Source organism: Brachycentrus maculatus, unplaced genomic scaffold (genome assembly GCF_059751285.1).
Source record: "Brachycentrus maculatus isolate JH-2025_06_01 unplaced genomic scaffold, ASM5975128v1 h1tg000340l, whole genome shotgun sequence".
Lineage (NCBI taxonomy): Eukaryota > Metazoa > Arthropoda > Insecta > Trichoptera > Brachycentridae > Brachycentrus > Brachycentrus maculatus.
The window spans coordinates 72,245-99,985 of record NW_028281089.1 but is presented as its reverse complement, the minus strand read 5'-3'; the positions used below and the strand labels follow the sequence as shown (position 1 = coordinate 99,985).

Below are 27,741 nucleotides of genomic sequence, written 5' to 3'. Positions count from 1 at the left end.
GCTTATGCAACACCGTTTATCATGTCCCTACTCAGGCTTCAACTTTATAAGTATCATAGCCTATGCCTACTTGTGAGTGGACTTACTCTTTATGTTTAAAGTTACTATAATTTCATGTAATTCATGAGTCAAAATTCTAGGCAAAACACTCGCATTATTTTAGGTACCTTCATGGTACGTGTATTTATACCGTTCAATGTATCGATGTTACATCCCTAGTCATTTTCCATTTAAAAATATACATTGTGTTGGCTACACTGAAAAATGTTCGTATTCTGAAGCGGCACCCTGTATTTTTCGGCATTTTGCGACCATTGTGATCGGCGTAATAAGTTTTTTTCACGAAAATGGCCGCATTAGTGAGGGGTATTCATGCTGTATTATTAAAAAGTCCATTTCGATTGCAAGCGTGTCGTTTGCCATTAGTTGTAGTTAAACAGAAATATTTAAGTACTAAGACAGCTTATAATACCCACTTATTCGAACCAGTTTTCAAAAGTCAGGTATGGCACCCTCAACTTTATTTTATAATGTCATATTACTTACCACCAGTCTTACGATGTAACAGAGAATCCTTATAATATTTTGATCGTCTTCATAGAACTTTAAAATCATTGCTTGGAATTTTGACGTTCGAATTAATCTAGAGTTGCATAACGCGGCGTATGCCGTATCGTGTTGACATTGAGAAATTTCAAGATATTCCCATAAATCTTTTACTTAAAACTTGTTTTCGTCGTAATAAGTAAATAAATCATTCTATTGCGAGAACAGAGTGCTCGATGGGATGAAATTATTTGTAGCAAACAAGAGGTTAAACTAGCGGTGTACAACTGGGTCTTGATACCAATTTTAATTTACGGATGTAAACCGTGGACCCTGTTGAAAGATATATGAAAATAAATTTAATACTGTCGAAATGAGATCTCTCAATATGATGTGCTGCAAAACAGTGTATGAAATGTTATATATCTTTGATAAGACGCGTGTTAACCCTAGATTCTTAATCATATTCGGAAGTACCACTATTCATAAAAAATTGTCCCTGAAAGTGAAGATTTTGACTATTCAAACATTACGGAGTTGTTTTAATTCATTTCATTTAAATGAAATGGATTAAAACAATTCCGTATTGTAACTGTTAAGTAATTATTCATAGAGATGACACTTGATACAAAACCATTGAAAATTATCATACCAGAGTGGCAGCAAGGAAACGGTTTTCTTCGCCTGACTCTTATCCTCACCAGACCAGCACAATGTTAGCTTGATAGTTAACTATATGAAGACAAGGTGATCAGTCCTGCACCTCAGGTTCCGATCCAGGGTAATAAATATTGGGCTGAAAATCACTTGTTTATTTTGACCTCCCTAAGAATCAAACCGGGGACCGCCGGCACGGTAGACAGACATGCTAATTACTCAGCCATGAAAATGGACTGTTTTAGTCGGTCCTAGTAATAACTTGCGAGTCAAATGATACAGTTGGAGATCATGATTACCACATTTAAGTATAATGTATCATTTATGGTGAAATGTTTGTTCAGTTTACCTTTCTCGTGATTACACATCATGATCCATCGCAAATAATACGCATATTGCAAAGTCTAAAGGACTAAACTTTACGAATCCAACGTTTGATGGTTTACATATGTCAGATCATCATAGGAGCTGTTGCACCTAATCGTAAAAAGCAAAGAAGGCTGACAGGTGTGGAAAGAAGACAGATCTCCCGGCTCCGGAATATACGAGATTGGACGGGGATTAGGACTGTTTAGAGCTGCCCGAGACAAGGACAATTACTCTTAAGTGATAGTCAACGTCAGGGGGACCTGACATGACACGCACAGAAGAAGAGACATGTAAATTGAATGAATGAACTGTACAAATAATTAAAAGATAATGGATTTTGAAGACAGATTAAGATGTAGAATAAATACCAATCGCAAAAAGGTCACTCACGTCAGTAGACAGAACAATCGCTTTCATGAGATATGAATGACACTTAAAATCAAATGTGGTTATCTCCGTCACGACTGAATCTGAAAGTTACCCAATTAGTTATTTAAAAACTGGGTAAAATGGGCTGAATTTCGTTAGAACTTGAGAGAAACAACAAAGTTACATAAAATGTGTGAAAATGACAACAAATAGTGTCTCATTTTCTTAAATTAAGATCATTTTGTTGGTAGAGATTTGTGCCTAAACGTGTCATTGCGATTTATTAGTAGAAAATATGTTTGCGTAGCGATAATGTTTATTCTCTTACTCGCAGATCGTGCCATGGAGTCTCAGGAGAAACTATGCCTCAGGAGACCCCCTCACGCTGGAACTCATCCAGAGCAGAGTCCTCCTAGTACTTAAGCTATACGACAAGATCGACCCAGCCAAGGTTTGTTGGAAAAAAATCAAATCCTTTGTACGAGACAACAATCCAAACTTGGTCAGCTCGGAGGAGAAGTGAGAAGGATCTTTGCCAAGTATATTAGGAATACTATTCTTTTAGCCATTTTAACCCTAGATAGCTTAACATCCCGCACCCCGCACCCGCCAGGCACGGAATAGTAATTTATTGTTAAATGTCTCTTACATTTATTCCTAATAAACCAAACTTAAGTGTCATGTAACCAGTTACTATTTTTATAAATACTTTTGATAATTTTCACGTTTTTAATTGTGTAGTCCGCCTGACAAATGCTCAGTTACTACATATGTATCTACAAATATAGTTTAGTTATCTAGAGTTGAAACAGCCGAGGAACTCAACAAGGCCATTATAATACCTACTATGTTTTTACATGGTCTTTTTCTTATTTATTGTTTTTGATATAACGCAGAGAGGAAATATTTCAGTTTCATTAATTGATTTGTCTGTCACCCTGTAATCTATCCATTTTTAATTCAATTTTTACTTGGTAAATACCAAATAATGTTCAAACATTATGACGCGGAATTCATCGAAACACGTGCCACAATAGATTTTAAGAAATAATGGTAGTAGCAAAATAAGTCTTAAATTCAAAACAGAAAAATAAGTATAATAAGAATAATAGAATTGGACAAATATGTTTCTTTTAGCTTTATGTATATTATCATATATGTCAAACGTAAATAAAAAATATGAAGTCTTAGTGATCTTTCTCTCTATACTTATCAAATAGATATGATTATTATTTAGAACCCGGTGTAAGTGAATAGTTATTACCTATAATTTTTTATAAATAAAATAAAAATATAAAACAGGTATCCCCTTGTAATGTCATATGTACATACTACATTCTAATCACTTTCCAAGATGTTTAAATGTTACATATCATACCTCTCCATGTATGTCACTTGGAAATATTAGAGACAATTTTTTTCTATTCCAGTTTGCAATTAAAGTGTTTTTTTTTTGCAATTTACGGACAGAAAATTTTCCATTAATTGATTTGATGAAAAAGAAAAAAAAATCATGTCAACTCTGCTATAAATCGAACCTAAGACTGTGCCTAGTTGTCAAACACTCAAATTGCTGCAGTACAGGAAATTTTTATTTATAAATCTGGATTATTCATATCGTTAATACCATTTGCTTGGCTGGTGAGGTCTGTGGATCCCATCATCATCAGAAGAATGTAGGACTAATGTCAATGATCGGGGATGAGGTGGTTAGATTATATCGTCACAAATTTGGCACATATAAATGTTACCAAAAATGCTGACTCGCATCTGAATGCAATGATTAAAGGAGGTTACGATAGAAATAAGATTTTGATTGATTGTTTCGTAAAGCTGAAATGTATTTAATATTGAGTTTCTTTTTCCCACTTCAGCTGAAGGTGGAGTCCCACTTCATCAATGACCTGGGCTTGGATTCGCTGGACCACGTGGAGATCATCATGGCCATGGAGGACGAGTTCGGGTTCGAGATCCCCGACATGGACGCCGAGCGGCTGCACCGGCCGGCCGAGATCGTGCGCTACGTTGCTGATCGCGAAGACATTTACGAGTAATCGCATTTCTGCAATCCTAGATTGTATCTTATGTTAAATAATGTTTAGTCCCAGCCCGAGTGTAGAACGGCGCCTCGGTTTGTAAAAAAATGTACAATAATTTTTTCTCTTAAGTTTATGCCGATGTAACCGCTACATTAAATAAATGAATAAAACCACGGACAATTTTTTTCTTTACATTTATTACGATCGTAAATATAATCTAATAAATATGGTACATAAAAAGTTAATTTACAATATGTTCTTTACTTAACATTAACGTTCACGAGTCAATCAGTCCTTGCTTACGATATAGAGTATGTATACACAATTTACCTATTTACCGGTTCTCGTACAAAACTTCATCAATAATAAATGCATCACGTAACATAAACACGATAAACATATACACGCGAAGGAATGGAGCGGCGCGCTCCCACCGCCCGTTCTGTCCGTCTTGTCGCACTTTCCGAGAGATCTTTGGATTCCCCGCAGTCGCAGCGAGACACTCGACCCATCCGCATTCTCACTGTCGAGTCATACGTCATAGTCATAAGTCTTCAGGTTCCACTAGGCGCTAGGTCCGGTTACCGGTGCGGGCGGCGGCGCAGGCGGCGCTCGGCGTTGGCGCTGCGCAGCCGCCGCTCCAGCCGCGCCTCCATCTTCTGCATGCGCACCACCGGCTGCAGCTCGCGCGCACTGCTCGCCCACACCGCGGGCGCCGCCCCCTCCTCTTCCTCCTCGCTGCCGCCTCCCGGCTCCGAGGCCGCCTCGCGCGACGAGCACGCGCTCGGCGTGTCGCGCCGCGCTTTCTTCTTGATGGGCGGCCACCCCGTTTTGTTTTTCTTTTTGAATTTGTACCCTCTCCGTCGCTTGGGCGCGTCCGGTTGGACCCCGTCTCGGATCTCGATGGCGGCGGTCTCCAGGCTGTTGCACTCCTCGAAGTTGTGCAGCAGCCGCACGACGTCGGGCTCCGCGGTGGTGCTGTCGAACTTGAGCCCGCCCTCGTCTGGCTCGTCGAACTCGTCCTCCAGCGAGGAAAAGAGCGTCTCCAGCTGGTCGCGGCACGGCGCGGCCGCGCACGAGAGAGCCGCGTCGCTGGAGAGATCCTCCTCGGCGATGGAGGGCAGGGACTTGGAGTCGTCGGAGCAGCTGAACTTGCTGCGCTTGCCGTTGGAGAGGCCGCCGAGGATGGCGAGCGTGGAGGCGTGCTCGCGGGGGGACTTGCGCGGGTTGCCCCCGCCGCTGCAGGGAGGCTCCGCCTTGATCTTGCGCATCTTTTTCATCCCGCGGGTCCCGTAAAGTCGGGGAGGTCCGGATTTGGCTTCCGCCGGTTTCCTCACTTGGCTGAGCGAACAGCAATTTGGCTTGAGGGGCGGCAACTCGCTCATCTCATATGGTAAAACTAACGATTTAGAAAAATAACCTGAAAGAAAAGAAATCATTTAGTTAGTTCACACGTCAAACAATATTTGTTCAAAACCTATGAAGCTAAGAGTGAATTTTATTATCGTCAAAATATCAGATAAGGAAACTAGAAAAGTCATAATGAATAAATGCCCATAAAAACTTTCTTTATAAAGTGAAGTACAAAGTAATATGTAGGATATATGTAAACATTTAAATAACTAACTAACCATCACGCCGCTTCCCCGCAGGGTTAGGCAGAGAAAATAGAGCTCCACACCACTCTGTCCTTGCAAACATTCTTCACCTCTTCCACGTTCATGCATCTCCTCATACATACCCGCCGATTGTTACGACTCCTAACCTGACCACTTTCAAGTATTTGGCATACCTGATCGTGCCATGTTTTTCTCGGTCTTCCTCTGCCTTTTTTCCCACTAACATTCGCCTCATAAATTTGTTTTACCGTTCTTTCCTCACTCATTCGTTCTACATGTCCAAACTATCAAGAACCAAGAAGAATGCAGATCTGAATGTGAAATATTGGTAAACGGAGAGATTTTGGAACAGGTAGATGATTCGTGTATTTGGGTAGTATGTTTTCTAGGGATGGAAAGATTGATAAAGACATAGAAAGGAGAGTGAATGCTGGGAACAAAGTGAATGGTGCAATGAAATCAGTTATAGCAAATAAAAACCTATCAGCGGAAGCTAAACTGGCAGTGGACAATGGAGTCCTGGTTCCAACTCTAATGTATGGAAATGAAACATGGAGTTGGCAAACGAAGGATGAAAGTAGACTGAATGCAGTCAAAATGCGATCTCTCAGAAGAATGTGCAACAAAACGATGATATTGTAGATGTGCGAATAGTGAAATAAGGAAGGAATGCAAAGCTGAGATAAGCAACATTTAAATGGTGGTATTTAATACTCACTTAGATAGTTGATAATACTCTTGGTGTTCTCCCGGCGCTCGTCCTGTCGCCGGAAGGTGTCGTACCACGGCTCGCTGTGCGGCACGCGCTCGAAGGCGTAGGTGAGGCGCTCCACCTCCTCCGAGGCACGCAGCCGGCCCTCCTCCCACACGAGGCAGCGCCCGCTGCCCGGCAGCTCGGGCTGCGGCTCCGGCTCCGGCCCCGGCTCCTCGGGCGGTTCCTGCTTCACGGCCACCGGCCTCGCAGGCGGCGCCTCCGCGTCCGACTCCCCCTCGCTGCCCTCCTTCTTGGGGAACATGAAGCTCTCGGCCTCGTCGCTCAGCACTGACAGTTCGGAGCGGCGCACGCGGCGGAACTTGACCACCAAGCCGTTGCAGGGCGCGCGCGCCGCGGGCGCGGCGGGCGCGAAGGAGGCGCTGGAGCGCAGCTTGGCGCTCATGCCCACCACGCGGTAGTAGTCGGGGCTGGGCCGGCGCCAGCGGTGCGGCCGGCCGGGAGACGCGGCGGGCGCCGGCGGGCTGGCCGAGTCCTTGGAGCGCAGGTAGTGGCCGAGCGCAGGCGCGGCGGGCCCGTGAGGCTCCGCGCCGTTGCAGATCACCTCCAGGCGCTGGCGAGGGTCCTCCTCGCGGGGGGCGCCCTTGCGCGGGGAGCGCCGCTCCAGACTGCCGTTGACCGGGACGGACTTGTTGGTCTTGAGGAAGGCCTCCACATCGCCGGCGTCCTTGATCAGGGAGTCCAGCGAGAGGAAGTTAGAGCAGTTCTTGACGAAGTCGGCGTGAGCGGCGGAGCGCTCGTGGTCGGCGAGGTGTGCGTAGTCCACGCGGCAGATCTCGCAGTAGCCGCTCTGCTTGTGGGGAGCGTCGGCGCGCTCCCTCTCCTTGGGGCGCGGCTTGGTCTTGCGAGTCATCCTGCAACAAGAGGCGGTCGTGTGACGCTCGCTCGCGGGAGTGGATGCGGGTGAGGGGTGGCGTAGTACAGTACCTCGGGTGGGCGGCGGAGGGGCGCGGGGACCGGAACGGGCAGCCGGAGCGCTCGCCGCGCAGCTGTAGCTCGGGCCACGCACTCAGCTCCTTGTACACCGCACGACTTTTTCTGTCATCAGACCACATGCCAACTCAGTATCCGCCTGACTAATGGGGAACATCATTACAATTTTTGCTCCAATTGCCAACAGATAACACACCATTCGAAGGCGGTATCCAGGATCAAGTGTACATCCGAGAAAATAACTCCAACAGTGACCAATTATTCCCCACTTCCTGCAAAATATCTGCTCAATATTTCTGAACAAAGATTCCTGCGAAGCGGTGGGCAAACATCTGTTCAATGGGGCAAATGCAGGATACAAAATGCCACAATTACACACCTCCCCTCGTCTCACCTTCGACTACTACTGCTACACTGGATGGATCGCAGGCGAGTAAAGCCCAATATTGACAATTAGTGATTTTAACTGCAATCTTGTAATTCATCTATAAAGGGTGTATGCCTCGATTTGGCGGTGGGTACCGTCACAAGCTACCTAATGCATTAAGGTTTGCGCCTCGCAAGTTGGGCAGTCTCACCTATCCGTGGCCTCGAACTTGATGTAGGGCTCCTGCAGGTCCAGGGCGCGGTCAGAGCGCGGGCGGCGGCAGGCTAGCGTCCATAGCCGCGCCAGGAAGGCCTTGAGGCGGGGCACGCTCCAGAGGGCGCGGGGCGGGGCGGCGCGCGCGGGCGGCGGCGGCGGGCGGGCGCAGCGCTCCAGCATGGCATCCGCGCGGCGCCGGGCCCCCCACGCGGGCGGGCAGTTAGCGGCGCTCGGCTGCCCCGCGCATGCCACTCCCGCACAGTCCGACACCACGTGGGTCACGCTGTCCACCAGGAACACTTCCACGCGCTCCACATGCAACAAACACACTCCACTCTTATAACTGCTCGCACCCATCACATCACCATCTCTGTGCAGTATGATCAAGTTTACGCTAAATATACAATACCAATCACCAGCACAGGCGCTTCTCCATCCTGCTACAAAAAAATTACACTAAAAGTATCTTTAACTCTAGAGCTGCAGTGTTTTACAAGGAAACTGGTGCAACAGACACAGTAATCTAGAGTATTTTTTTAAAGCGCAATTAGATTGACTATGTGTAGGTACTTGCTAAAAAAAAACTGGCTGAAGAATTTTATTTTATGGTGATTTTTTTAATCATATTTTGATAATTTTAATAATAATAGCAAATAATGCATAATATAGTATTAAAATTTTACATGATTAAGAATTGAACTTTCTAGTAAATATTATTATACTAAAAGTTAGGGAAAACCGATTAACCATTAACAAAATAAAGGCTTTGAGTATTTTTCCCATAAAGTTAAATGCATAATTTTCACTTTAAAAAGTACTAATGTGACAATATTTTAACCATACTTAAAAGTTGGGGATTTTTCAGGAGGGTATCATATATAAACATCAAAGGAACCAAACCTAAAACAATTACAAATTTCAGTAGAAAACAAAGAGAACCATCTGGGAAATGTTTTTTTACATTTTAAACTTTTCAGTTAAAAATATCAAGCAAAACTTAAATATTACATATATTGGTGTGGTTTTAGTGGTATATTGTAAAACAAGAACAGGTTTAAAGGTAATCATGCAATTTGACAGGTCTTGTTAATTGGAATGGACCTTAGTATAATACTGGAATAAATTTTAATAATAATGATTTTCGAGAATCTATGCATTCTCACCTAAGAACTTGAAGAATAATTGAAAATATAATTTTTTTAAATACTATTTCTTATGATAGTCTTTGTATTAAGACATTTTATTGCTTTATCGAAACAATATAATTAGAAAGTCTGAACAAAGATGGCGCCATTATCAAATAATCAGTTGATTGAACTATTATAAAATAATGCAATGCAATTAAAGTACATAAAGTTGTATTTCATTTTTACTCAAAAATAAAAAATCAAGACTATACAATTGTATGTATGTATTAAAAATAACAACAATAAAATAAAATTACTGGAATAAATTTTATAAAAAAAATATGTAAAAAAAATAATTGCCAACTTTTTTTTTTGCTATCGAGATTTTTTATTTAAAAATCTTATAATCATTTAATGCAATTGCAAAATTAAGTTCAAAATAGATTAATAAGTTTGACTGAAAGACAATATTATATATTTATATGCTTCACCTTGATTGTGCGGAATAAAAATAATATTTTTGCGAGTTTTTATGGATATGTATAATTCATGTTATACATAAACAAGTAGCTATTATTATTTTAATTAGGAATGCAATGCCTCAGTGACACAGTTTATTTAGAAAATGTTTATTAAGTAAGCTAGTTCCAGGAATGGTGGAGTGTAATAAGAGAAGTAGTGTATTGTATTGTGTTATGGAAACATTGCACAATAGTCGGCGCTGCTCGACTACTCGGCCCCGATACTCACTCGAAACGAGAACCGAGCAAAATTAAACTGTCAAACGCGATAGCTGCCAATTGGACAAGTTTCTTATAAATATACATTTAAAACAACAACCCGCACGGGAAACGCTACTCTATACTCGAGACAATAAGGGCGACTTTCCCACGTATCCTGAAAAAACAATTTAAACTGTCAAAAATCGCGAGAAACACAAGCGGCATGCCGGGACTGCCGCGCCGGCGGAGCCCCGGGGCCCGCGCTGTCCGGAGGGCTCCGGGGGGCGCGCGCCGGCCGCCCGACGCGTCTCCCTCGACGTAAACACAGGGGACACGGAGCTCGGGTGGGGATATATTCAAAACATTCTCTACTAAAACGACAGAAAGTAAGAGTACCGTTTATCGAGGCGCTACGCTCGAATAGCGGCTAGGCGTGGTGGATAGTGTTCCCGTCCCGCCAGCGCCGTGCGCCCGACTCATCGCAGAAATAAGTAAGTATAGCTAGAGTTTGCGGGTCGGTACGCTGCCTTTGTAAAGTGTTACGACGATTCCGAGAGATACGTCGCGCATTCGGGGGAAACTAGGTCAAACATGTATCAGAAAAGGTCACCCACCTCGTTAAGGGCACTCGGAGACGATTTACACGAGAGTAAAACTGTTGCGAAGGGAAAAAACGCTTAAAAACCCGACAACAAACACAAATCTGTCACAAAATGGAGATATTTCACCAACAGTCACAAATTTGAGCACCGGAGCGCTGCGCGCGCGTACTAAATGCGGCGCATGCGCGCGACTATGCTACTACTACATACAAAAATTCTCAGAGAACAGTCACGGTTTTAAAATACGCTTGCAGTTCAATTTGGCGCGAAAATAAAATAAATTAATATACTCACTCCTCCTAGTTTCTTTATTTTGCTCTCGATTAATTTAGCATCAGCATTGTTCTTGATGTCCAAATAGAACACGTATTTCTCTATAAGTTTCAGAGTCTTGGAAGCTGAAAACAAAGTTTGCATTGAAAATAATATCGTATTATCAACAAAACCGAGTTAATTTTAAAACCATGTAGCTGACAACTTCGGGTCACTGTATACCTTCTAGTTTGGTCTTCGTATGCACAGTTTTGCAGGGCGATACCATCACTCTAGCGCGGGGCGACACTCTCTTCTCTTGAACGATTTGAGGACACGGTTAAATAAATCCGTATCATGATATCGTGCCAATTTTAACAGTACAGAATTGTGTATACACGACATTTAAGTTCTCCGAACAAAACTCTGGAAAGTATAAAACACTCGAAACAAGCGTTGCTTTATTCGCCACCATAAACACAATTTTCTAGTAAATAACAAATACGTATAAACAAACAAGTAATCTTCGAAACAAATATTCAAATAATAAGCCAAACTCCCACTTCACCGGCGACAATATTACGCCATGTTGATTTTCTTATTTAAAAAATGTTGCCACATTCATAATTGAATTAGGTAGGTACTTATTTCATCCTAAAAATATATTATCAGTATCTACTCATTCAAGAGGAAGAAAAGCATATAATAATACTCAAGTTTTCGTTCATTCAAAAAATGATCTCCACGATAATAATACATGTGTTTTTCTGCGTCATACTCACACAAAATTTTTCATCCTTCAGTTATTCGCAATGTTATCAGATGAATATAATCTGCTAATATTGCTATAGAAGAGGAGTTTTTCCATTTCTAAGATGAAGAAAATAAAATATACCACTCTTTTACTCACCTTTGTATTTTCTCAACATAAAAATGTACACGTATTTTAATGAAATACTTTATATCTGATTATTATGAGTTGTGACTACCAGCAATCATCATTCGCAGTTTTCTTTGGTAATTATTACGTACCTACATTAAAATTCAGATTAAAAATTTATCAGACCACACTGGCATATCACATTACTTGTAATAATTAGACCATGTTCATTACTTGCCTACTGATTATTTAATGACCATCATATTCATAGTGTCAAGAGTCATAATCATTGTAGTTGTATAAACAAATGTATTGTTTGAATGTTATTTGGTGATAGTTGTATGTATGAGATGCATGAACGTGGAAGAGGCGAAGAATGTTTGCAAAGAGAGTGGTGTGGCGTTCTATTCTCTCTGCCTACCCCTATGGGGAAGCGGCGTGATGGTTAATTAGTTAGTGATAGTTATTGCTTTTTTTACAAAACGCTTAGTTTACTTATTTCATGAAACATTTTTTTTATTCCAAAAAATTAATTGCTAAATGAGGTTTTTGTTGTATTTGTCAACTTTTTTACCTCGCTTCCAATTCATCCAAAAGTATTGATTCTCCTTGTCTAACTTGTTTAGGACCAGGAGTGATTAATCGAATTGTATTTACATAGAATGGCGAATTGAATGAAATATATATAAAATATATATATATATATATAAATATATTTAGATGGAAAAATTAAATTCTAAGTATTTACAGGACTTACGACCTGTCATAAGTTGTGTTTTTTTCATTCACCATTCTATCCATGATTGATGACCATAATTCTTAAATTGTGCGATGTATTCCATGTGACATATCACGCATTTTAGATACAAATGTCAGCACTTTTTTAAGATTCATTATGTTGAAGATACAGTTATGATATGCATCAAGTATGAAGTAGTCAGTTCAGATGTACTTACACAGTGTTCCTCATAATCTTGTCAATTCACAGTCTATTAAACAATTTAATAAATATAATATTCTCAGGGTAAACATAAAAATACTTAAATTCTCAATGTAGGTTTTATTCATATTTAGAGTACAAAATATTAAGTATAGATATACAATATGTAATAATAATTACAATATTTGCATATTAAGTAGTCCATTATCCTGTGCGGGTACCAAGGAAGGAATTATATTTACTCTTACATATTTATAATTATTTTTATAAATAGAACATGTTGTCAACATTAATCCTAATTTCACATTTTGACAGTAAAATACCCAAATATCAGGTACTTTCGGTCTGCGCCTGCTTCCATTGTCCAGTGATTAATATATTTGACTTGTTCAATTTTTTGCGGAGCCAATAATATGTGTCACTTAAATAATGGATGGTAAAATGTTTTTTGATAGGTAAGTATCTGAGGTATAACACCGGTTACCTGCCTTTAGCATTTGAGCTAATTATGACGCATTTAGTACAAATCTGTTATTTGAAGAAAAAAATGCATTTCCATAGATAAAATAAAACGGAAAAGAACTTATGAAACAATAAACCCCAATAATTATAATTAATCTTGGAAATGTTACTATTATTTGTTTGTAAAATTTAATTAGATTATAGATCGTAAAGTGGAACTATTCCGAAGGGACTTGGTTAGGGGAAAGCACTTGGTGGCTTATTGATAAAACTTTTAAAGTAAAATAATAAGCATTTTCATTGATTCATAGTGCCAACGATAGTTTGCGTAGAGGAGTCGATTTGAATGCATACAAATGCGGTTCTCTTTATTTCTGTCATGCCATAATTTGTTGTACCTTTATTAAAGGCTTTAATAACTTTATGTCCTTCACAAAAGGCATTTAAGAATTCTGTTCTGATACAAAATTATGCATTATGCACCATTAAGTGTGGAGATGGGAAAAGTGTAACTAAATTACAGTACATAAAAAAAGAATATTAATGGTAAGTTTTCAGATTTTATTAAATTATGGAATAAAATTATAAGATTGTATAAAGATTTTATTACTGGTATTAGACCAAAATATATATTTCTTCAAATTGAAATACATGAATGTATATAAATCGCATCTCTGATTTTAAACTATGTATTTTGCCAAGTAAGAAATCTGGTATTTTAAGCAATGTAGCAATATGTATCGAACTTGAGTTTTTTACGAAGATTTCTTAGTGGAACTGTATTTTATTTAAGAATGAAACAACAATTTAATAGTTTTTTTCAACTTTTATTATATTCAAACAATGACTGGTTTTTTGTCATTACTAACATCATCAGACAGGTCACTATGAGAACAAACCAGTCTGATGATATCGGTAATGATGAAAAACCAGTCGCTGGTCAAATAAAATAAAAATAGAAAAGCTTTTCAGTTGTTAATTTATTGTCATATAGAAATGTTCAGAATAATATACAAACATAGTTTAATACGTTATTTACCTTTTTTTTATTGAAACATTTTTTTAAGTAAAAATTTAATCAACCAACTTTATTTACCAATGTTAAATTACATCTATTGTTGTTTGGATTTTGTTGTTGTATCATTTTTGATTGAATTTACATTGGAAAAACCAACTTACCAGTGTTTGGTCACTTATTTAGCTGACTACTGGCTTTTGGTAGTGTGTTAAAATAAATATAATGTGAGTTTAACTTTACGTACAGGAACAAATATTTTAGACATAGGTTTTAAAATTAAATATAGCAAAATAAAACTTAAAATACATATTCCACATATTCCAATACCATTTTCGATATGCCTCAAAACAGATTAAAACTTGGGAGTAGGATATGTAATTTACTGTTCATTTAAGGGTATGGCATGATCAACATACCAGATGTGGTAATTCCTTCTAAAAATTGAGGTAAAGTATACATCAAGTTTATTTTTAAAGATAAGTACAAGACAGGTATTTTTAAATAGTTACACAATTATTTTTCAGAAAAATGTGAGAATTTAAAAGGTCGGTGGAACATATTGACATATGTTTGTGAATTTAGAAAGTACTATAAACAAGAGCCGACTGATAAACTATTAGATAATGCTAATAAGGAATCATTAGTACTGAAAAAAAATCAAAATCATCTGGATATATGTAGGATCAGTCTATATTATTCTATTGAACAATAAAAGAGTAAATATGAATGTACATAGTTAGTTAACCCGCACTGGATTTATATATCGACATGAAATTTCTGGAAATTTGCTGGTAAAATACAGTACGCATATTTTTGAGGCACAGGACTGCCAACCTTCGCCAGATATGCTTTTTAACCTTTAGTGTGGTGAAAATTCATCCATAATAACACATTTATATACATATTACAATGACAGGATAACAATAATTAATCTAAAGTTACATAATAGAGTGTATCCAGTATTAATAATGTTCCCAACTTTTTTCCTACTTAGAACTATATGTAGGTATTTTTATCTAACAATACCAATACACATATTGCCTTCAAAAGAGGTGTAAATAAATTAAAGAAATACAACAAGAACAAGAGAAATTAATTTAGTACGATCAACTGGATATAGTCGGGTTAACATCGACACTTCATAAATCCCGTATCAACTTATAAAGCTACAACTGTAAATATGATAGCCGTGACAGTAAAGAAAATTTAAGATTTGCACTGACATTTCTCGTTAGAACAGCATTTTACATAATAAAACAACACTTTATAGCTTTTTCCACTTTTATTTTATACCACCAGCGACCAGGTTTTGTCAATACTGACATCATCAGACAGGTAATCATGAGGACAGATTAGCCTGATGATCAAATAATATAAAAGTAGAAGAAGCTACAAATGTAGTTGTTGTTTTACTTCTACATACAAAGAAAATATTTAGAATTCGTGATTTTGAAGTTGTTGCAGCTAAGTTGAAGTTTTGTAACACATCTTTGTGAAAATTAAGGATACTGACGCAGGTCGGGAAGAAAAATTACACAAAGCAATATATGAAGATTTTTAAAGGCACCAGTTTAATGTTTTCTTTCTGTTGCAACTCTTTGTAGCTCCCAATTGCTGGTTTTCAAAACATAGTACATAAAACATTTAGTAAACTAATGATATCAAATAGATTTTTTGGTAAATTAATAATTTTCTTGGAAGAGATCATTTTTGTTCTTTTTTATTTGTGTTGTTTTTCTTCCAAATAAGCGATATGTAGTATATAAAATAAATGATTTGCATATATGCATCAGTAGTTATTGTATAGAGACAATAACGATTCGTATGAACACAACCAAATAACTCATCACTACACATGAAAAAATTGATCAGATTTTGAATGAGCAAAATAGGAAATTCTCCAATTAAGAGGCTTGAAAAAAACTTTAGTTGAAACTATTGTTCAACGGTAAATGTGGATCCATTAAGGATTACAGTGCGTTTGTACAGTAATAAAGGGCAGTATGTATGTAGTTACTCTTGGATCAGATTGAGTTGTATCAGGAAAGCAGAAGTCTGTACGGGTGGTACAGCGATGTCCAGAGAATAAGTACTATGACTCGCTAAGAACAAAAGCTCGTAGTTCGTGAGAAACATTTCCCGTATCACAATACGTATAGTCTTGGAGATTTTCTTAAAGTTAAATATATTTTATTTTCTTTTATATAATAAATTTTGGCAAAATTATATATTAATAATATATGTATTATGGGACACACGAGTTCATAAAATTTGTATAAATAATATTTTGACATCACATGAATATTATATTTTATTCACGATTCTTGGTGGAATCCCATTGTAAAACTATCAACTTGCACTGCCGCATAAGTTAATATAAAGTACTCGGTTAAATTCCAATCGCTTATTTGACTCATTTGTGTTTTTGCTCAGTCATATCGGAACTGGTGGAAGCGTACCAAATATTTCTCTTTAACTTGTACAACGGCATAAGTTAATCACAACATTTCTCAATTCTATACCTGAGAGCCGACATATTGAGCTGACAATAATGCATTTTAAGACGAAAATACATTTTTAATCCACTCTTTCAATTTTTAGGACCTTATTGCGTGAGATGATTGAATCAATAGATACAACTAAGAATAAAAATAAAAGGAACTGAAATAAAAAATACACATTTCATGTAGTTTTCTTTTGAAGAGTTCGTTCTCAGGTACATAATTATTTTCGAATTTCCCTAAAACAAAATATTAACAAAGATGATATTACATCAGAAAACATATTAAAAGTATATAAAATAAAAACAAACAATTAACGCTTACAAATAAATTTAATTAAGTAATTATTTAAGACCAGGTTCGCATGGCGTTTATACTACATGTTATTTAGCAGGTTGAATTACACATTGGATTTTGCACTTCGTTTGCACGTGATTTTGTAGACTTATGCTGCAAAAACTTTAAGCAATCACTGAATGTTAAACAAACGACGCACATTATGAAATACCTGTATTTATTTTTGACATTTTTTTTAAGATGGAATATTTTTATGTGTGAATAGAGCTACTATTTATTAGGTTGCAAAAGAATAGAGCAAAAGAACATGTAGCAATTGGCCGTGTGAACTAAACCTAAGTGGAAATTAAGTAAGTTTCACTCGACTTGCATTCCAGATATTAAAATAAGTAACAATATAAAAATACACGGAAGTGACAAGCTCATCGTTACTATAAGATTTATACTAGCCATTAGTACGTAGTAATATGTATGACAATGCGGTAAGTGGAATTTCATTCATGCTTCGACATCCTCTCACTTTTAACAAAAATATGGAAATATCTCTATGAATTAGTTAAACTAAATAGTGTGACAATCTCACCCTGATGACAGTAACTGTAACAGTACAAGTACGGATGTGTAAATGCCAGTCATACTGTAACAATAGCATTGCGCAGTAGTGTTACGGACGAGCTCACTCGGTAGCCCTGCCGTGAAGAGGGATACTACCGATTGTCACTATGCTACGTAATGTTATTGGACTTGGTTCGAGGCATTGCTGTCACCGTTACAGGACTTGGTGGGAAGCTCATCTGCGGGATCCTGCAAAACACAAGTAAAACTTCATTTGTATTTAATTCTAAAAATTCAACAAATTATACATACAGGTAGGAAAAAATAAAAGCGTGAAATAAAATACAAATTGTGATGATGGTTGGTATATTTTAACAATTATTTGAAAACAAATGTTACAAAATTTGGAAATACAATAATTCTCTCATTTAAGATTATTACAACCGGAATAAAACTCAGGCAATTATAAGATATCAAGAATATACGAGTGTGATGGGCAAAGATGTTGTGTCCCTATATAATATAGATATCTCTGGACAAAAATGCCCAATGAATTTTCAAAAGTGAAATATTTCAAAGAAATAAAATAGTATGTCTATATGGGGGACTCCTATATGAAAGTATCCTCGCATACTAAAAATTATCAATATAGTCTATGCTCAATTTTATATCAATCATCTAAAATGTAGATTTTAGTATCTGTCTACATAATACCCGAGCATCGTTAGATGTTGTATTTGTCACACACGGCAGTAAAGTAAGTAGTACGGGTGTAGTTACCACTGGTTTGGGACGATGCGTGTCGACCGCCTCCACGGGTAACTTAACGTGTTCCACTCGACAGCCGTACGCCACGGGAGTGAGTTTGATCACGGTATGAAGAGGGACGTGGAGGTAGGGTAGTTCATCTGTAAAAAAAAAACATCACCAATATTACTACGAAAACGATTGTGTATTTGGAATTGTACATGGTGGAGGATGAAGATATGGTGCATTTAAAGGGGGTTAGCGGTGTGCAGTAGCGAGTAGGATCTAGCGAGATAGTGACCTGCCGACTTGTCGAGGAAGTAGGCGAGCAGGCAGCGCATGACGGCCTGGTGGCTCACCACCAGCACGTTGCCCTGCCGCTCCAGCTCCATGATCACGGGCTCCAGGCGCGCCACCAAATCCTCGTAGCTCTCTCCGCGAGGGTACCGGTACGCAAATTTGTTCTGGTCCCGAGCCTTGAAGTCCTCCGGGTACTTGCTACTGATCTCCTCGTACGTCATCTCCTCGCAGATGCCCTGGAACATAGATAAATATTACTAATGCCATCTGACTGATCGCATATTATTATGCTAATGAGCTAAAAAGTGCATAAGCACATAAGCTCATAAGATCTAAAAAAAACAAATGGAAAGCTGACGCGGGAACAATACTGGAAATTTATTTCATGCAACACAATGTGGGCAAATTAGCAGTGTCCAGCTTACACAAGCTTGTATCAGTACAGGTGTACAACCACGATAGCCCTAGCGATTGCAGCTATTGCTTTCCCATATAGTTAGCAGCAATGCCCTTTGGGTCAAGGTACAGTCGGTTGATGACAGATCCTATATCATGGGAAAATATCTATATATAAAAATATTTGAGAAAACCTCCCGTTCCATATTAAAATAAAATTTAAAAAAAGGGTTTATGGTAAGTCGTGGTTGCGAACTCACAGCGTCGATCTCGTTGAGTGCCTTCCAGCGCTCCTGCGGGGCCGGCACGGCCTGCACGGTCTGGATGCTGCGACGAAGCCAGCTGGTCCAGACGCGCAGCCCGTGAATGCGTTGCGCCGCAATGTACTGCGCCAGCGCCGCTCCGTAGCGACGGCCGCGCGGCGACAGCGCCGAGTCCCCCCCGATGCGGCCCTCCAAGTTTTGCTCACTCTCCCCGTGCTGGAATCGACAACATTTCCAAATACATATATTTAACAAATAAAAAGAGAAAAATCACTAAAATTACATGAAATTGTCACATTGTAAGAAACAATTATTTCTGCGAAGGGATTCTAATCTGGTTAAGTTGTTTCATCTATCGAAATCGAGAAATTGAGAAAAAAATAACTTTTGTTACAATTTCAATTTCAACAAGTCAGCCGTCAAAACGGACCATTCATATAAATTTAAGGACCCAGAATAAGGTGAACAAGTTCATCTCTGAATGTGTGCAATACTAGTACTAGAGTGGTTACCCTGGTGAGGTAGATGGTGCGCGGGACGATGTGGATGTTCATGAGGTAGTAGACGATGCGGGATTGGATGTGGCCCTCGTGCTTGTGGACCACCACCTTCTCTCCCGTGTTGTAGATCTTCATGAAGGACAGCTCTGCCTCTTTGGTCTCGTCCAGCGGGTGGTACTTCTCCCGGTAGTGCTCGATCCTCAGCAGGAAGTCACTCAGCACCGTCTCCATGTTCACGTTCTCGTAGTCGGGGCTGCTCACCTTCACCTCCTGAACGTGGAACATCGAACGAACGTTAAATACAACATTTATCAAGCGGCATTCTGGCAACTTTACGCTATTCCGTAGGTTTTCACCCAGCAGGAGTGTTCTAAATAGAAATCAGAATATGAAGGAAAAAAATAATACCACATCACGATGATTTAATCCAATTGCGATATTCACACCGTGCCATGCCATAAGACATAACTTATCTATTATTTTTTTACCCTTTTTTTCTTGAAAACCATGAATTTTTTATTACAATAACCACAGTTAAAAACTATTTAGATAATTTTCTGGTTAAGCTTTGAAAATGACATATTTTGTCAAATCACGACGACCGCCAAGATCAATATTATCAAAGGTGTCATAGACTGTGTGCCAACCGCGTGTAAAGAGTGATAAGAAAAGTTTTTTTTTAATGTTTCATTTAAGGACAACTTTTCTCCAAATGGTCAATATATTTTGGATGGGTGAAGTGCTAAAAGAATCACTTGAAATATTTATATTTTCATGATCAATTCTTCATTCTATTATTTATTCAATATCTCCCTGGACTGGTATCTAAAGTGCTGGACTGATTATGTTAATGAGATCAATGATCAACGAGATAACACCGCATCTGCCAGTGTGAAGATAAAAGTCAGGAGAAGAAAAACGAGAGTTAAACGTACCATAATATTTTGCTCAATGATCTGCGGGTCATCACAAACAGATTCGACAAAGAAGAGTTTGAAGCCCATTTTATTTACAACAATATTCCGGATCAGTTCTCTCCTTTCCATTGTGGAGTTAGTGGCATCGAATACCTGCAAAACAGAGGGAACCATTCTTATTAAATGTGCCAACTTGTGACGACTGTGGACAACAACTGTGGACGCATATTAAAACCCAGTTTTTGAATAATATATATCTTTGCCAAAACTATAGTGTTTCACCAGATAGAAACAATAACAATTATTTAAATTGTTTTATAAAATAAAATAAAAACACTTTTATTCTCGCTGCGCATCAGATTAATTTGTAAAGAATTTTATTAGATGTGAGTTTATTAGAGAGAGTAAAAATAAGAGAATTTAACGGTCAAATTTAGCAATTTCTAAAAATACATTTTATTTTATTTTTACATGCATATGGGAAACGACAAAGTGTCAAATTGTATAGTTTTTACTCTCTCCTGAAGACAAAGCCCAGATGGTGTTAAACGCGTCATGAATTAAGCTGAAAAACTGTATTTTTCTAAAATCTGTGAAGTGACGTTTGCCAAAAAAATATCCAAATAAAATATACCAGCAAATTGTTTTTTTGTTCAACATTTCAAAGAGAACCATTAATCAAGTTCCTTGTGCAGTGTTTCTGTGCAGAGGCGGTAAACCAGTGTACATATTTTTTTCTTGTTTTTAATTAATTAATTCTATAAAAATATATATTTATATAGAACAACAAAAAAGCATATTTCCAAAAAGGGTTTAGTTATTAAAATGGTAGATATCAACAAAACAATTTAAGGATTTGATGTTTAATTGTCACAACTCAAAATAATAATTTATGTAAAAAAATTCATTTTTTCAGTGTAAAATCCATTAAGGCTTCTCTATCAAAGTAAGTTTTTTCCTTCATGAGGTTATCATAAATTCATTTATATTTTGAACATTAAGGCTAAATGTTTTTCAATATTTCTATAATAATAATAAATTAATGTTTTCACAGCCTTTTTTTAAAAACAATCTTGCTTAAATTTTTATACACATTATAAATTAAGTATAATATTATAAAACATTTTGCCTTAAAATAAATTGTCTTAATAAATCGTTTTTTATTTTTACGATATAAAAAAAAAAAACAAAAAAGGTAGGTGTTGGAGTGTAATATCATTCTGTAATCTTTTTTAAGAGGTAAAAAGTTTTGGATGTTTTGAAAACATTAATGAAAAAATATATATGCGAGCATAATAATATACGTCATTGAAACCGTTAACACGGAAATGTTGAAGTGAGAAATGATTTCGTAAATATTTGACAGAAAACTGGTTTCCAACTCGTGTTTACATTATTATGTAAAGTCTACATTCAAAAATGTAAAAAAAAATACAAAAATAGATATCACGTGTTGGGACAGTGATAACATGGAATGTAGAAGTTCATGCTGATACGAGATATTACATAAAATTCATTTCATTATTTACTTTTGAGATGTAATAATATTGTTCATTATTTAGATTAAAAGTGCCATTTTATAATACGTCAAGTGTCACTCGAGAACTGAAATTATTTTTGTGTGCAGATGAAATGTTTTGGTATTTTGTTGTCATCTCCAGTGCCAAACTATCTAAATGTATTTTCATTCTGCACAGAATCTATTATTAAAGTAAAATTACAAATATTCATGCTTGTTTTTGTGTTCTTTCATAAAGAAACATACATATTCTAATCGAATAGACTTGGCTAAAATTTATCCTCTCATGCGCCAACGTATGTGCTCAAACAACTGAGAATATTCTCTGCGTACGTCAATATTAATTATAAACACTGTCAGCAACAATTATGTGTAAACAAAAAAATGCACAAGTCTGAAGTTTTCGAACTCTCATAATTAAGAGAATATAAACTATCAATACTTGTAGATGATAGCTTTTAGATGAAGTCGGGGGTGAAATAAGCTTCTTGGAACCATCAAAGATTGTTGATAAGTTTCACTATATTCTTATTTGGCAAAAAACAAATTACAATTAAAAAAATTATAGGTATCATTGGCTTTCTAACAACACGGATACAATAACTGATTTCAAACTGGAGATAACATTGAAAATAGAAGTCCAGAAGTAATGTTAAAACTGTCTTCACCTATCTACAAAGATATAGAATTCAGAATCATTGGTTTAGAAATTATTAAAAAATTAAGTTTGGAGCAGTCATCTTATTAACATGACAGAATATTTACTACACATTTGAGACAGAATGATGGTTTGTTACAGATTCATTTAATTTCACCACAATAGTCTAGAAAAAGAAACCAGCATCCAAAGAAGTGAGATAGTGTAAAAGGTAGAATGTCGGTTTAGTTGTTGCACTCACGGCTACTTCACCTCCTCCCTGCAGCCACTGGCAGACGTCGTCCAGCGCCTCCATAGCGCATTGCGTGCGGATGGCCATGGCCTCCATGTTGTCGTGCCGGAAGAACTCGTGGCTCTTGTAAGCCGTGGTCACGTGCCGCCGGTACTCGCCGAGGTTGAACACTGCAACAGACAAACACTCTAGTCAAACTTTGTGTTTTCACAGAAACCCACTTTGTTCACATAGTTAATATTCCCAATTTAAAGGGAGTCAAAGCTGAATCACTCCCCGTACACGTGACGCGTCATTTGAATGACTTATGGCAATTTCGAGTATCTCAAAATTGGCAACTCAGAAACGCCTCTACAGAAAGCACCTATAGTTATAAATGTGCATCACTAGATCAAAGCTATCTATTGTGATTATCTACTGCGGGTTTTCGCTATCTTTAATTAATGTTAGTCTCACTCTAGTGTTTTTTATTGCTTTAGTGTTCTTTATATAGTGGAACGCAAAGCGTCCTGACATTCTCAGAATGCGGCCGCTTTTGTGATATAAAGTGTCACATTCGCATAGGATGCCTACAACAACCTGCAATGTTCATAAAATGGGATCACTAAGGTAATGTAATGCTAAGTCGGGCTAACCTCTGGTGTTGATGCCTATCCAATTGAGGTAGCGGGAGAGCTTCTTGGAGATGTAGGTCTTCCCGCGTGCCGGAAGACCCACCATGGCTATCACGTGCGGGATGTTCACATAATTAGCTCTCTCCCCTGGGGACAAATAAAATAAATATTAAAACAATATACAGTGAAAATATTCAGTAACTTCACTTTGTAGATATATATAAGTTAAAAAATTAAAGGATACAAATGCAAAATATGAAAAAGATGTACAGTACATCCTGGCTTAGAAACTTGAGAGAGTGCTTGCACTGTACCACTACGTCCGTGTTTAGAGAACCATGATGATTTATACCTTCAGTGTGGAGCGGTCAAATTTTATTATAAACTTCACCCAAAGGGTGTTTGTCCACTACACGGAATTACATGGAATATTACCGTCCGGCATGTCAATTAGCATTTTAAAACGACGATTGGCTTGGATTGGCATGTGCTTTTGTTCATATTTTTTCAGATCGGTGATCTTGATCGGTGCGTGAACACGTTGCGTGTAAATTCGAACACGCTAAACTGTCGTAGTCGCTTTCATTTTTCAAAACCGGACTGCAGGACGGTCAAATTCTGGGTAGTGGACAATCACCTAAAGTGTGTAATTTTAATGCAAAACCAAAAAAAAGTAGAGCGATGTTTGTTTATATTATTTTTAGCTTAGTGAATAAGACATTTCCCATAATTAAATTAAAAAGCGTATTTTTTTATCAATGAGAAAAAAAACCTGTTATTCATTATTTACAAACCACCCATAATTAGAAAATTATATAATCAGTTTTGGAATTCCGCCAAAATTCTTCTTAAAAAAAGATAAATGTTGCCAATAAATTAAAATAGCAACACATTTATACAATGGCCGCATTGTTACTTTACATATTTCATCAAAATTTTCAAAGCGGATGATTTAGTGAAAGTAATTAAGTACCTACATATTACTTTTAAAAAGTGCCAAATTTTAGCTCTATGGAAAATATTTTTTGGTCAGAATATTTTTCCCATGTTGATAATCCATTTCGCAATGAGCTTTTATAACAAAAAAATATATACCTCATGCGTCATGAAAAAAAATGGTAACCATAATAATCTATTTGAAACTAATTTATAATGTAGGGTATTTTTAAATCAATATGAAAAAAAATCTTTTCCATTTCGATCGTTTTCCTAACTATTAATTTACTTACTAACTCAATTTGGGTACGCACGGTTTCCTTTTTATGGGTAATTACAGTTTACTTTGCAAAATCTGTTTTAGCAATTATTCCCCAATGTAAATGAGAAGAAAAAAAAACCAAAACATTCCCCTCTGCCCTTTTGTAATTACCATAATTGACAAAAAAGGCATTTAAATATAACATATACATATTTTTTATTGTTACCTAAAAAAGAATACGAACATGACATCTTTATATTTTTGGTAGCTTTTCATACTATGCCTTGTAAAATCTTTTACCTTTATCCGCACCTAATGGTGCATAAGGCTCTGCATTTTATTCGAGCAATGTTATTTTGATCCTTTGTCTCACGAAGGCGAGGTGATCAGTCCTACGCTTCAGATTCTATAGTCCGGGATAATATAAAATAAACGTTAGAGTTAAAAATCATTAATATATATTTCGACTCCCGTGGGAATTCCCACTGGAAATTGAACCTGGGACCTTCGCCACGGTAGCCAAACGCGCTAACCGCTAAGCGGCCAAACAAAATGAAGTATCTAGGAAGTAGATTATATGGCGGAGATCATAAAATAAGAAAAAGTAAAAAAATGCATAAAAACAATATGTAGGTAGGTAAACGAATTTACGTCGTGTATAATCTAAAGTAAAAATCGTCACAAATTTTTATCTCGCATGCATAAGGCATAATTATGCGCGATTTTTATTTTTATTATTTATGTAGGTATTTTTTTATCATCAGGATGAATGCGTGGGAACGGTCGCTAGGAGAGCGAGCGTCGTGTCGTAACGTCGAGCAATGGCGGTAAAACGAAAAAAAGACACGTGTTTGAAAACGTAACGCAAAGACGTTTCTTAATGAAAAATGGAAAATTTAAAAGAAAAAATACATACTTGAGTAGAAAAACGAGTTAAGTTGGTTATTTTAACATATAAAACCATGAATTTGCGTAATGATTACAATCTGTATTAATTTACACTATCATTTTCAGTATTAATGTCGTCCAAGCGTTACGTGAGTTGCAGAAATGTGCCCGCAGGCCGCAGGGTGAAGGGTGAAGGGTTCTATGTGTTGCGCGCTATTGGTCTCGACACCTTTCTACCAAAAATTATAAATTGTACCGATACATTGACGTGATTTAAAAAAAGATACCATTTTTATATCATATATTATATATACCCCGTGGTCTGCTGGTAGTCATGCATTGTCTTGTAACACAATTAGATCGACTCGCGTATAACGCGTGACAACATCAGTAACGAGAATTATCCTGTAATTTGTGTTTTAAGGCCTAATTATTGGTTAAATAGCAACTTAATTTTCTTTATATCCAGGTATTTTGACTTTTTTTTAAATCGCCGTTTTTGTATTGAAAAAAAATCTTCGAAATAAATATGTGGTTTTGAAAATAAACGAGTTATTGAAAGGTAAGGAAGTTAAAAAAAATCGATAAGTATATATATATTTTTTAAAGTCCAAATGTATTTTTTTTTAATTGGACATGACCTGATGTCCGGCTCATCGCATTACCGGAAGGTAAATGAATTTTATTATTGCTTTAAGTACCTAAACATTTTTTTTCTTGAAAATCTTTCCCGTTTATACAGGAACGGATAGTTGAGAACCAGTATAATTTTGTACAATCGTTTGCTGTATATAATTTTCATTGAACATCAACCCCCAGTTCCCCGCCCGCCCGCTCCTCGATATTCGCATTCTCGGTGGCCATGACAATTGTGAGCAATATCAACATAAAACCGCAACAAGTCTCTCGGAAACCTGATATTCGTAGTACAGGACCAGCAGGTATCCGACACGTGATTCGAGATCAAGAATCAAGAATCACCCATCATCACGCTGTAACTCGGAACTGCACTCTTAGCAAATAAAACCAGCTTGTAAATTACGAACTTGACAAAGTGTGTTGTAAAAAAACTATGCCACATTACAGTGCGTGAATTAATTATAATCTAAGAATGCACACACTTGTGTTATAAACAGAACAAAGATCAATACGCGATAATTGTCTAGTCTATGAACATTGTGAGCTCGCTTGAAGGAGACGAGAACTGCGAACTGCGAGCGTTAGTTTTTATTTTTAAAATCATCAAAGAGTTGCAAAAACGATTAAACCACTAACATAAACATTTTACTTACGCATTTATCGGGAAAACCATTACAAGCCGTAGAATCACGGGAGAAATAAACTTCTAGCTTCTTCTGATCAGATCATCAGTCAAATACCCGTATTTTTAAACCCTGTTAATATTTTACCTCTAACGAAAGAGATTATCGAGGCCGATCGTCCTTCGTATCCTACCATGATCCAGCCATTCCCCATTTCATTACGCGTAACAAAATTTCCAACGAACTTTTTATCAATTCCTGGCCAATATTGTATGAGAATATCGTTCCGTTCTCTGAAAAAATCGAACATGCACAATACTTATATGGTATGTATGCTCAAAGGGCGATATTTGATGACAATTCGCTATCATGACTGAAACAATAAGCTCTAACAACACGCAAGGGGCTAATTTCGTCCGATCTGGGAATGCAAGTGTAGGCGATTAGGAAAGGTAGATTTCGGTTTCCTTCCTCCACCGACCCAACTATCGTGTTTGAGAGCTGGATCCAGGGAAGTATTCCGACACATCGGGAGAGACAGCATGTAGTTACGTGTATGTAGTAACCCCGTGTAGTGATCCTGCCGAGGCAGACTATTTGATACGAATGCAGAAATAGATCAAATAACGCGAAGTAAAATTAAAATAGACTGAATCTTATTAGATTAAAACGAGTAGTTGTTATACTATTGCATGCCGAGGGATTTCTATTGCTATTGCGATTATTTTCATAACATTTGATGTTGACCGCATCATTTTCAGGACAGACAAGTTTTTATAAGTTATAAAAATAAGTAAATTTATAAGTTATATTAAGGTTTTATGAGTATTTTATAATTAAGATAGTAGATAATAGTACAAATTTCTCATTTTATAAGAAAAATATGATGATATCGTACATCGTACGGTACATTTCATGTGGGAGAAAAGGATCTACCCTGGTAGATTCCCTGGAATCCTCCAGTTCTTCGTTGAAACTGCTTCAGTTTTCACAAGAGTAGCGTT

The 27,741-nt window shown here is 37.3% G+C and overlaps 3 protein-coding genes across 9 annotated transcripts in view; 1 reads left to right on the top strand and 2 right to left on the bottom strand.

Annotated features, from left to right (window-relative positions):
- The first annotated feature begins 299 nt into the window (after positions 1 to 299).
- ND-ACP (NADH dehydrogenase (ubiquinone) acyl carrier protein) lies at positions 300 to 4,160 on the top strand. The gene is made up of 3 exons (XM_088269197.1): positions 300 to 503; positions 2,276 to 2,392; positions 3,816 to 4,160. Exons 1-3 carry the CDS (start codon positions 348 to 350, stop codon positions 3,993 to 3,995), a joined length of 453 nt encoding a protein of 150 aa, XP_088125323.1. The 5' UTR covers positions 300 to 347; the 3' UTR covers positions 3,996 to 4,160.
- On the bottom strand, positions 4,156 to 11,194 carry LOC148303897 (protein chiffon-like). 6 transcript variants are annotated; one of them, XM_088269190.1, is made up of 6 exons: positions 10,834 to 11,194; positions 10,633 to 10,736; positions 7,883 to 8,196; positions 7,299 to 7,409; positions 6,318 to 7,225; positions 4,161 to 5,400 (listed from the first exon to the last, which is right to left on the bottom strand). In XM_088269190.1, exons 1-6 carry the CDS (start codon positions 10,877 to 10,879, stop codon positions 4,562 to 4,564), a joined length of 2,322 nt encoding a protein of 773 aa, XP_088125316.1. In that variant the 5' UTR covers positions 10,880 to 11,194; the 3' UTR covers positions 4,161 to 4,561. The 6 variants fall into 6 exon arrangements, with proteins under 6 accessions (XP_088125321.1, XP_088125318.1, XP_088125317.1 ...); XM_088269192.1 differs by lacking the exons at positions 10,633 to 10,736; positions 10,834 to 11,194 and adding an exon at positions 10,351 to 10,472 and having other exon boundaries at positions 4,159 to 5,400; XM_088269191.1 differs by lacking the exon at positions 7,299 to 7,409 and having other exon boundaries at positions 4,160 to 5,400.
- Positions 11,195 to 16,102: 4,908 nt separating this feature from the next.
- Pfrx (6-phosphofructo-2-kinase/fructose-2,6-biphosphatase) overlaps positions 16,103 to 27,741 on the bottom strand; it is a 40,686-nt gene continuing 29,047 nt past the window's right edge. For both annotated transcript variants that reach the window (XM_088269133.1, XM_088269134.1), the window contains exons 2-9: positions 23,411 to 23,536; positions 22,785 to 22,945; positions 20,385 to 20,519; positions 19,462 to 19,719; positions 18,947 to 19,165; positions 18,292 to 18,526; positions 18,024 to 18,151; positions 16,103 to 17,492 (exon numbers count right to left, since the gene is read on the bottom strand). In XM_088269133.1, coding sequence (XP_088125259.1) covers positions 17,424 to 17,492; positions 18,024 to 18,151; positions 18,292 to 18,526; positions 18,947 to 19,165; positions 19,462 to 19,719; positions 20,385 to 20,519; positions 22,785 to 22,945; positions 23,411 to 23,536 — 1,331 coding nt within the window. In that variant the 3' untranslated portion in view covers positions 16,103 to 17,423. The remainder of the gene's footprint in view (positions 17,493 to 18,023; positions 18,152 to 18,291; positions 18,527 to 18,946; positions 19,166 to 19,461; positions 19,720 to 20,384; positions 20,520 to 22,784; positions 22,946 to 23,410; positions 23,537 to 27,741) is intronic.

What these genes read in the sequence shown, in the direction of transcription:
- ND-ACP (XM_088269197.1), top strand. Translation starts at nt 348, where the DNA reads ATGGCCGCATTAGTGAGGGGTATTCATGCTGTATTATTAAAAAGTCCA. An exon ending in AACCAGTTTTCAAAAGTCAG is followed by an intron (nt 504 to 2,275) that starts GTATGGCACCCT and finishes TCTTACTCGCAG; the next exon opens with ATCGTGCCATGGAGTCTCAG. An exon ending in ACAAGATCGACCCAGCCAAG is followed by an intron (nt 2,393 to 3,815) that starts GTTTGTTGGAAA and finishes TTCCCACTTCAG; the next exon opens with CTGAAGGTGGAGTCCCACTT.
- LOC148303897 (XM_088269190.1), bottom strand. Translation starts at nt 10,879, where the DNA reads ATGGTATCGCCCTGCAAAACTGTGCATACGAAGACCAAACTAGAAG. An exon ending in TACGAAGACCAAACTAGAAG is followed by an intron (nt 10,737 to 10,833) that starts GTATACAGTGAC and finishes CTTTGTTTTCAG; the next exon opens with CTTCCAAGACTCTGAAACTT. An exon ending in AAATAAAGAAACTAGGAGGA is followed by an intron (nt 8,197 to 10,632) that starts GTGAGTATATTA and finishes TTGCATGTGGAG; the next exon opens with CGCGTGGAAGTGTTCCTGGT.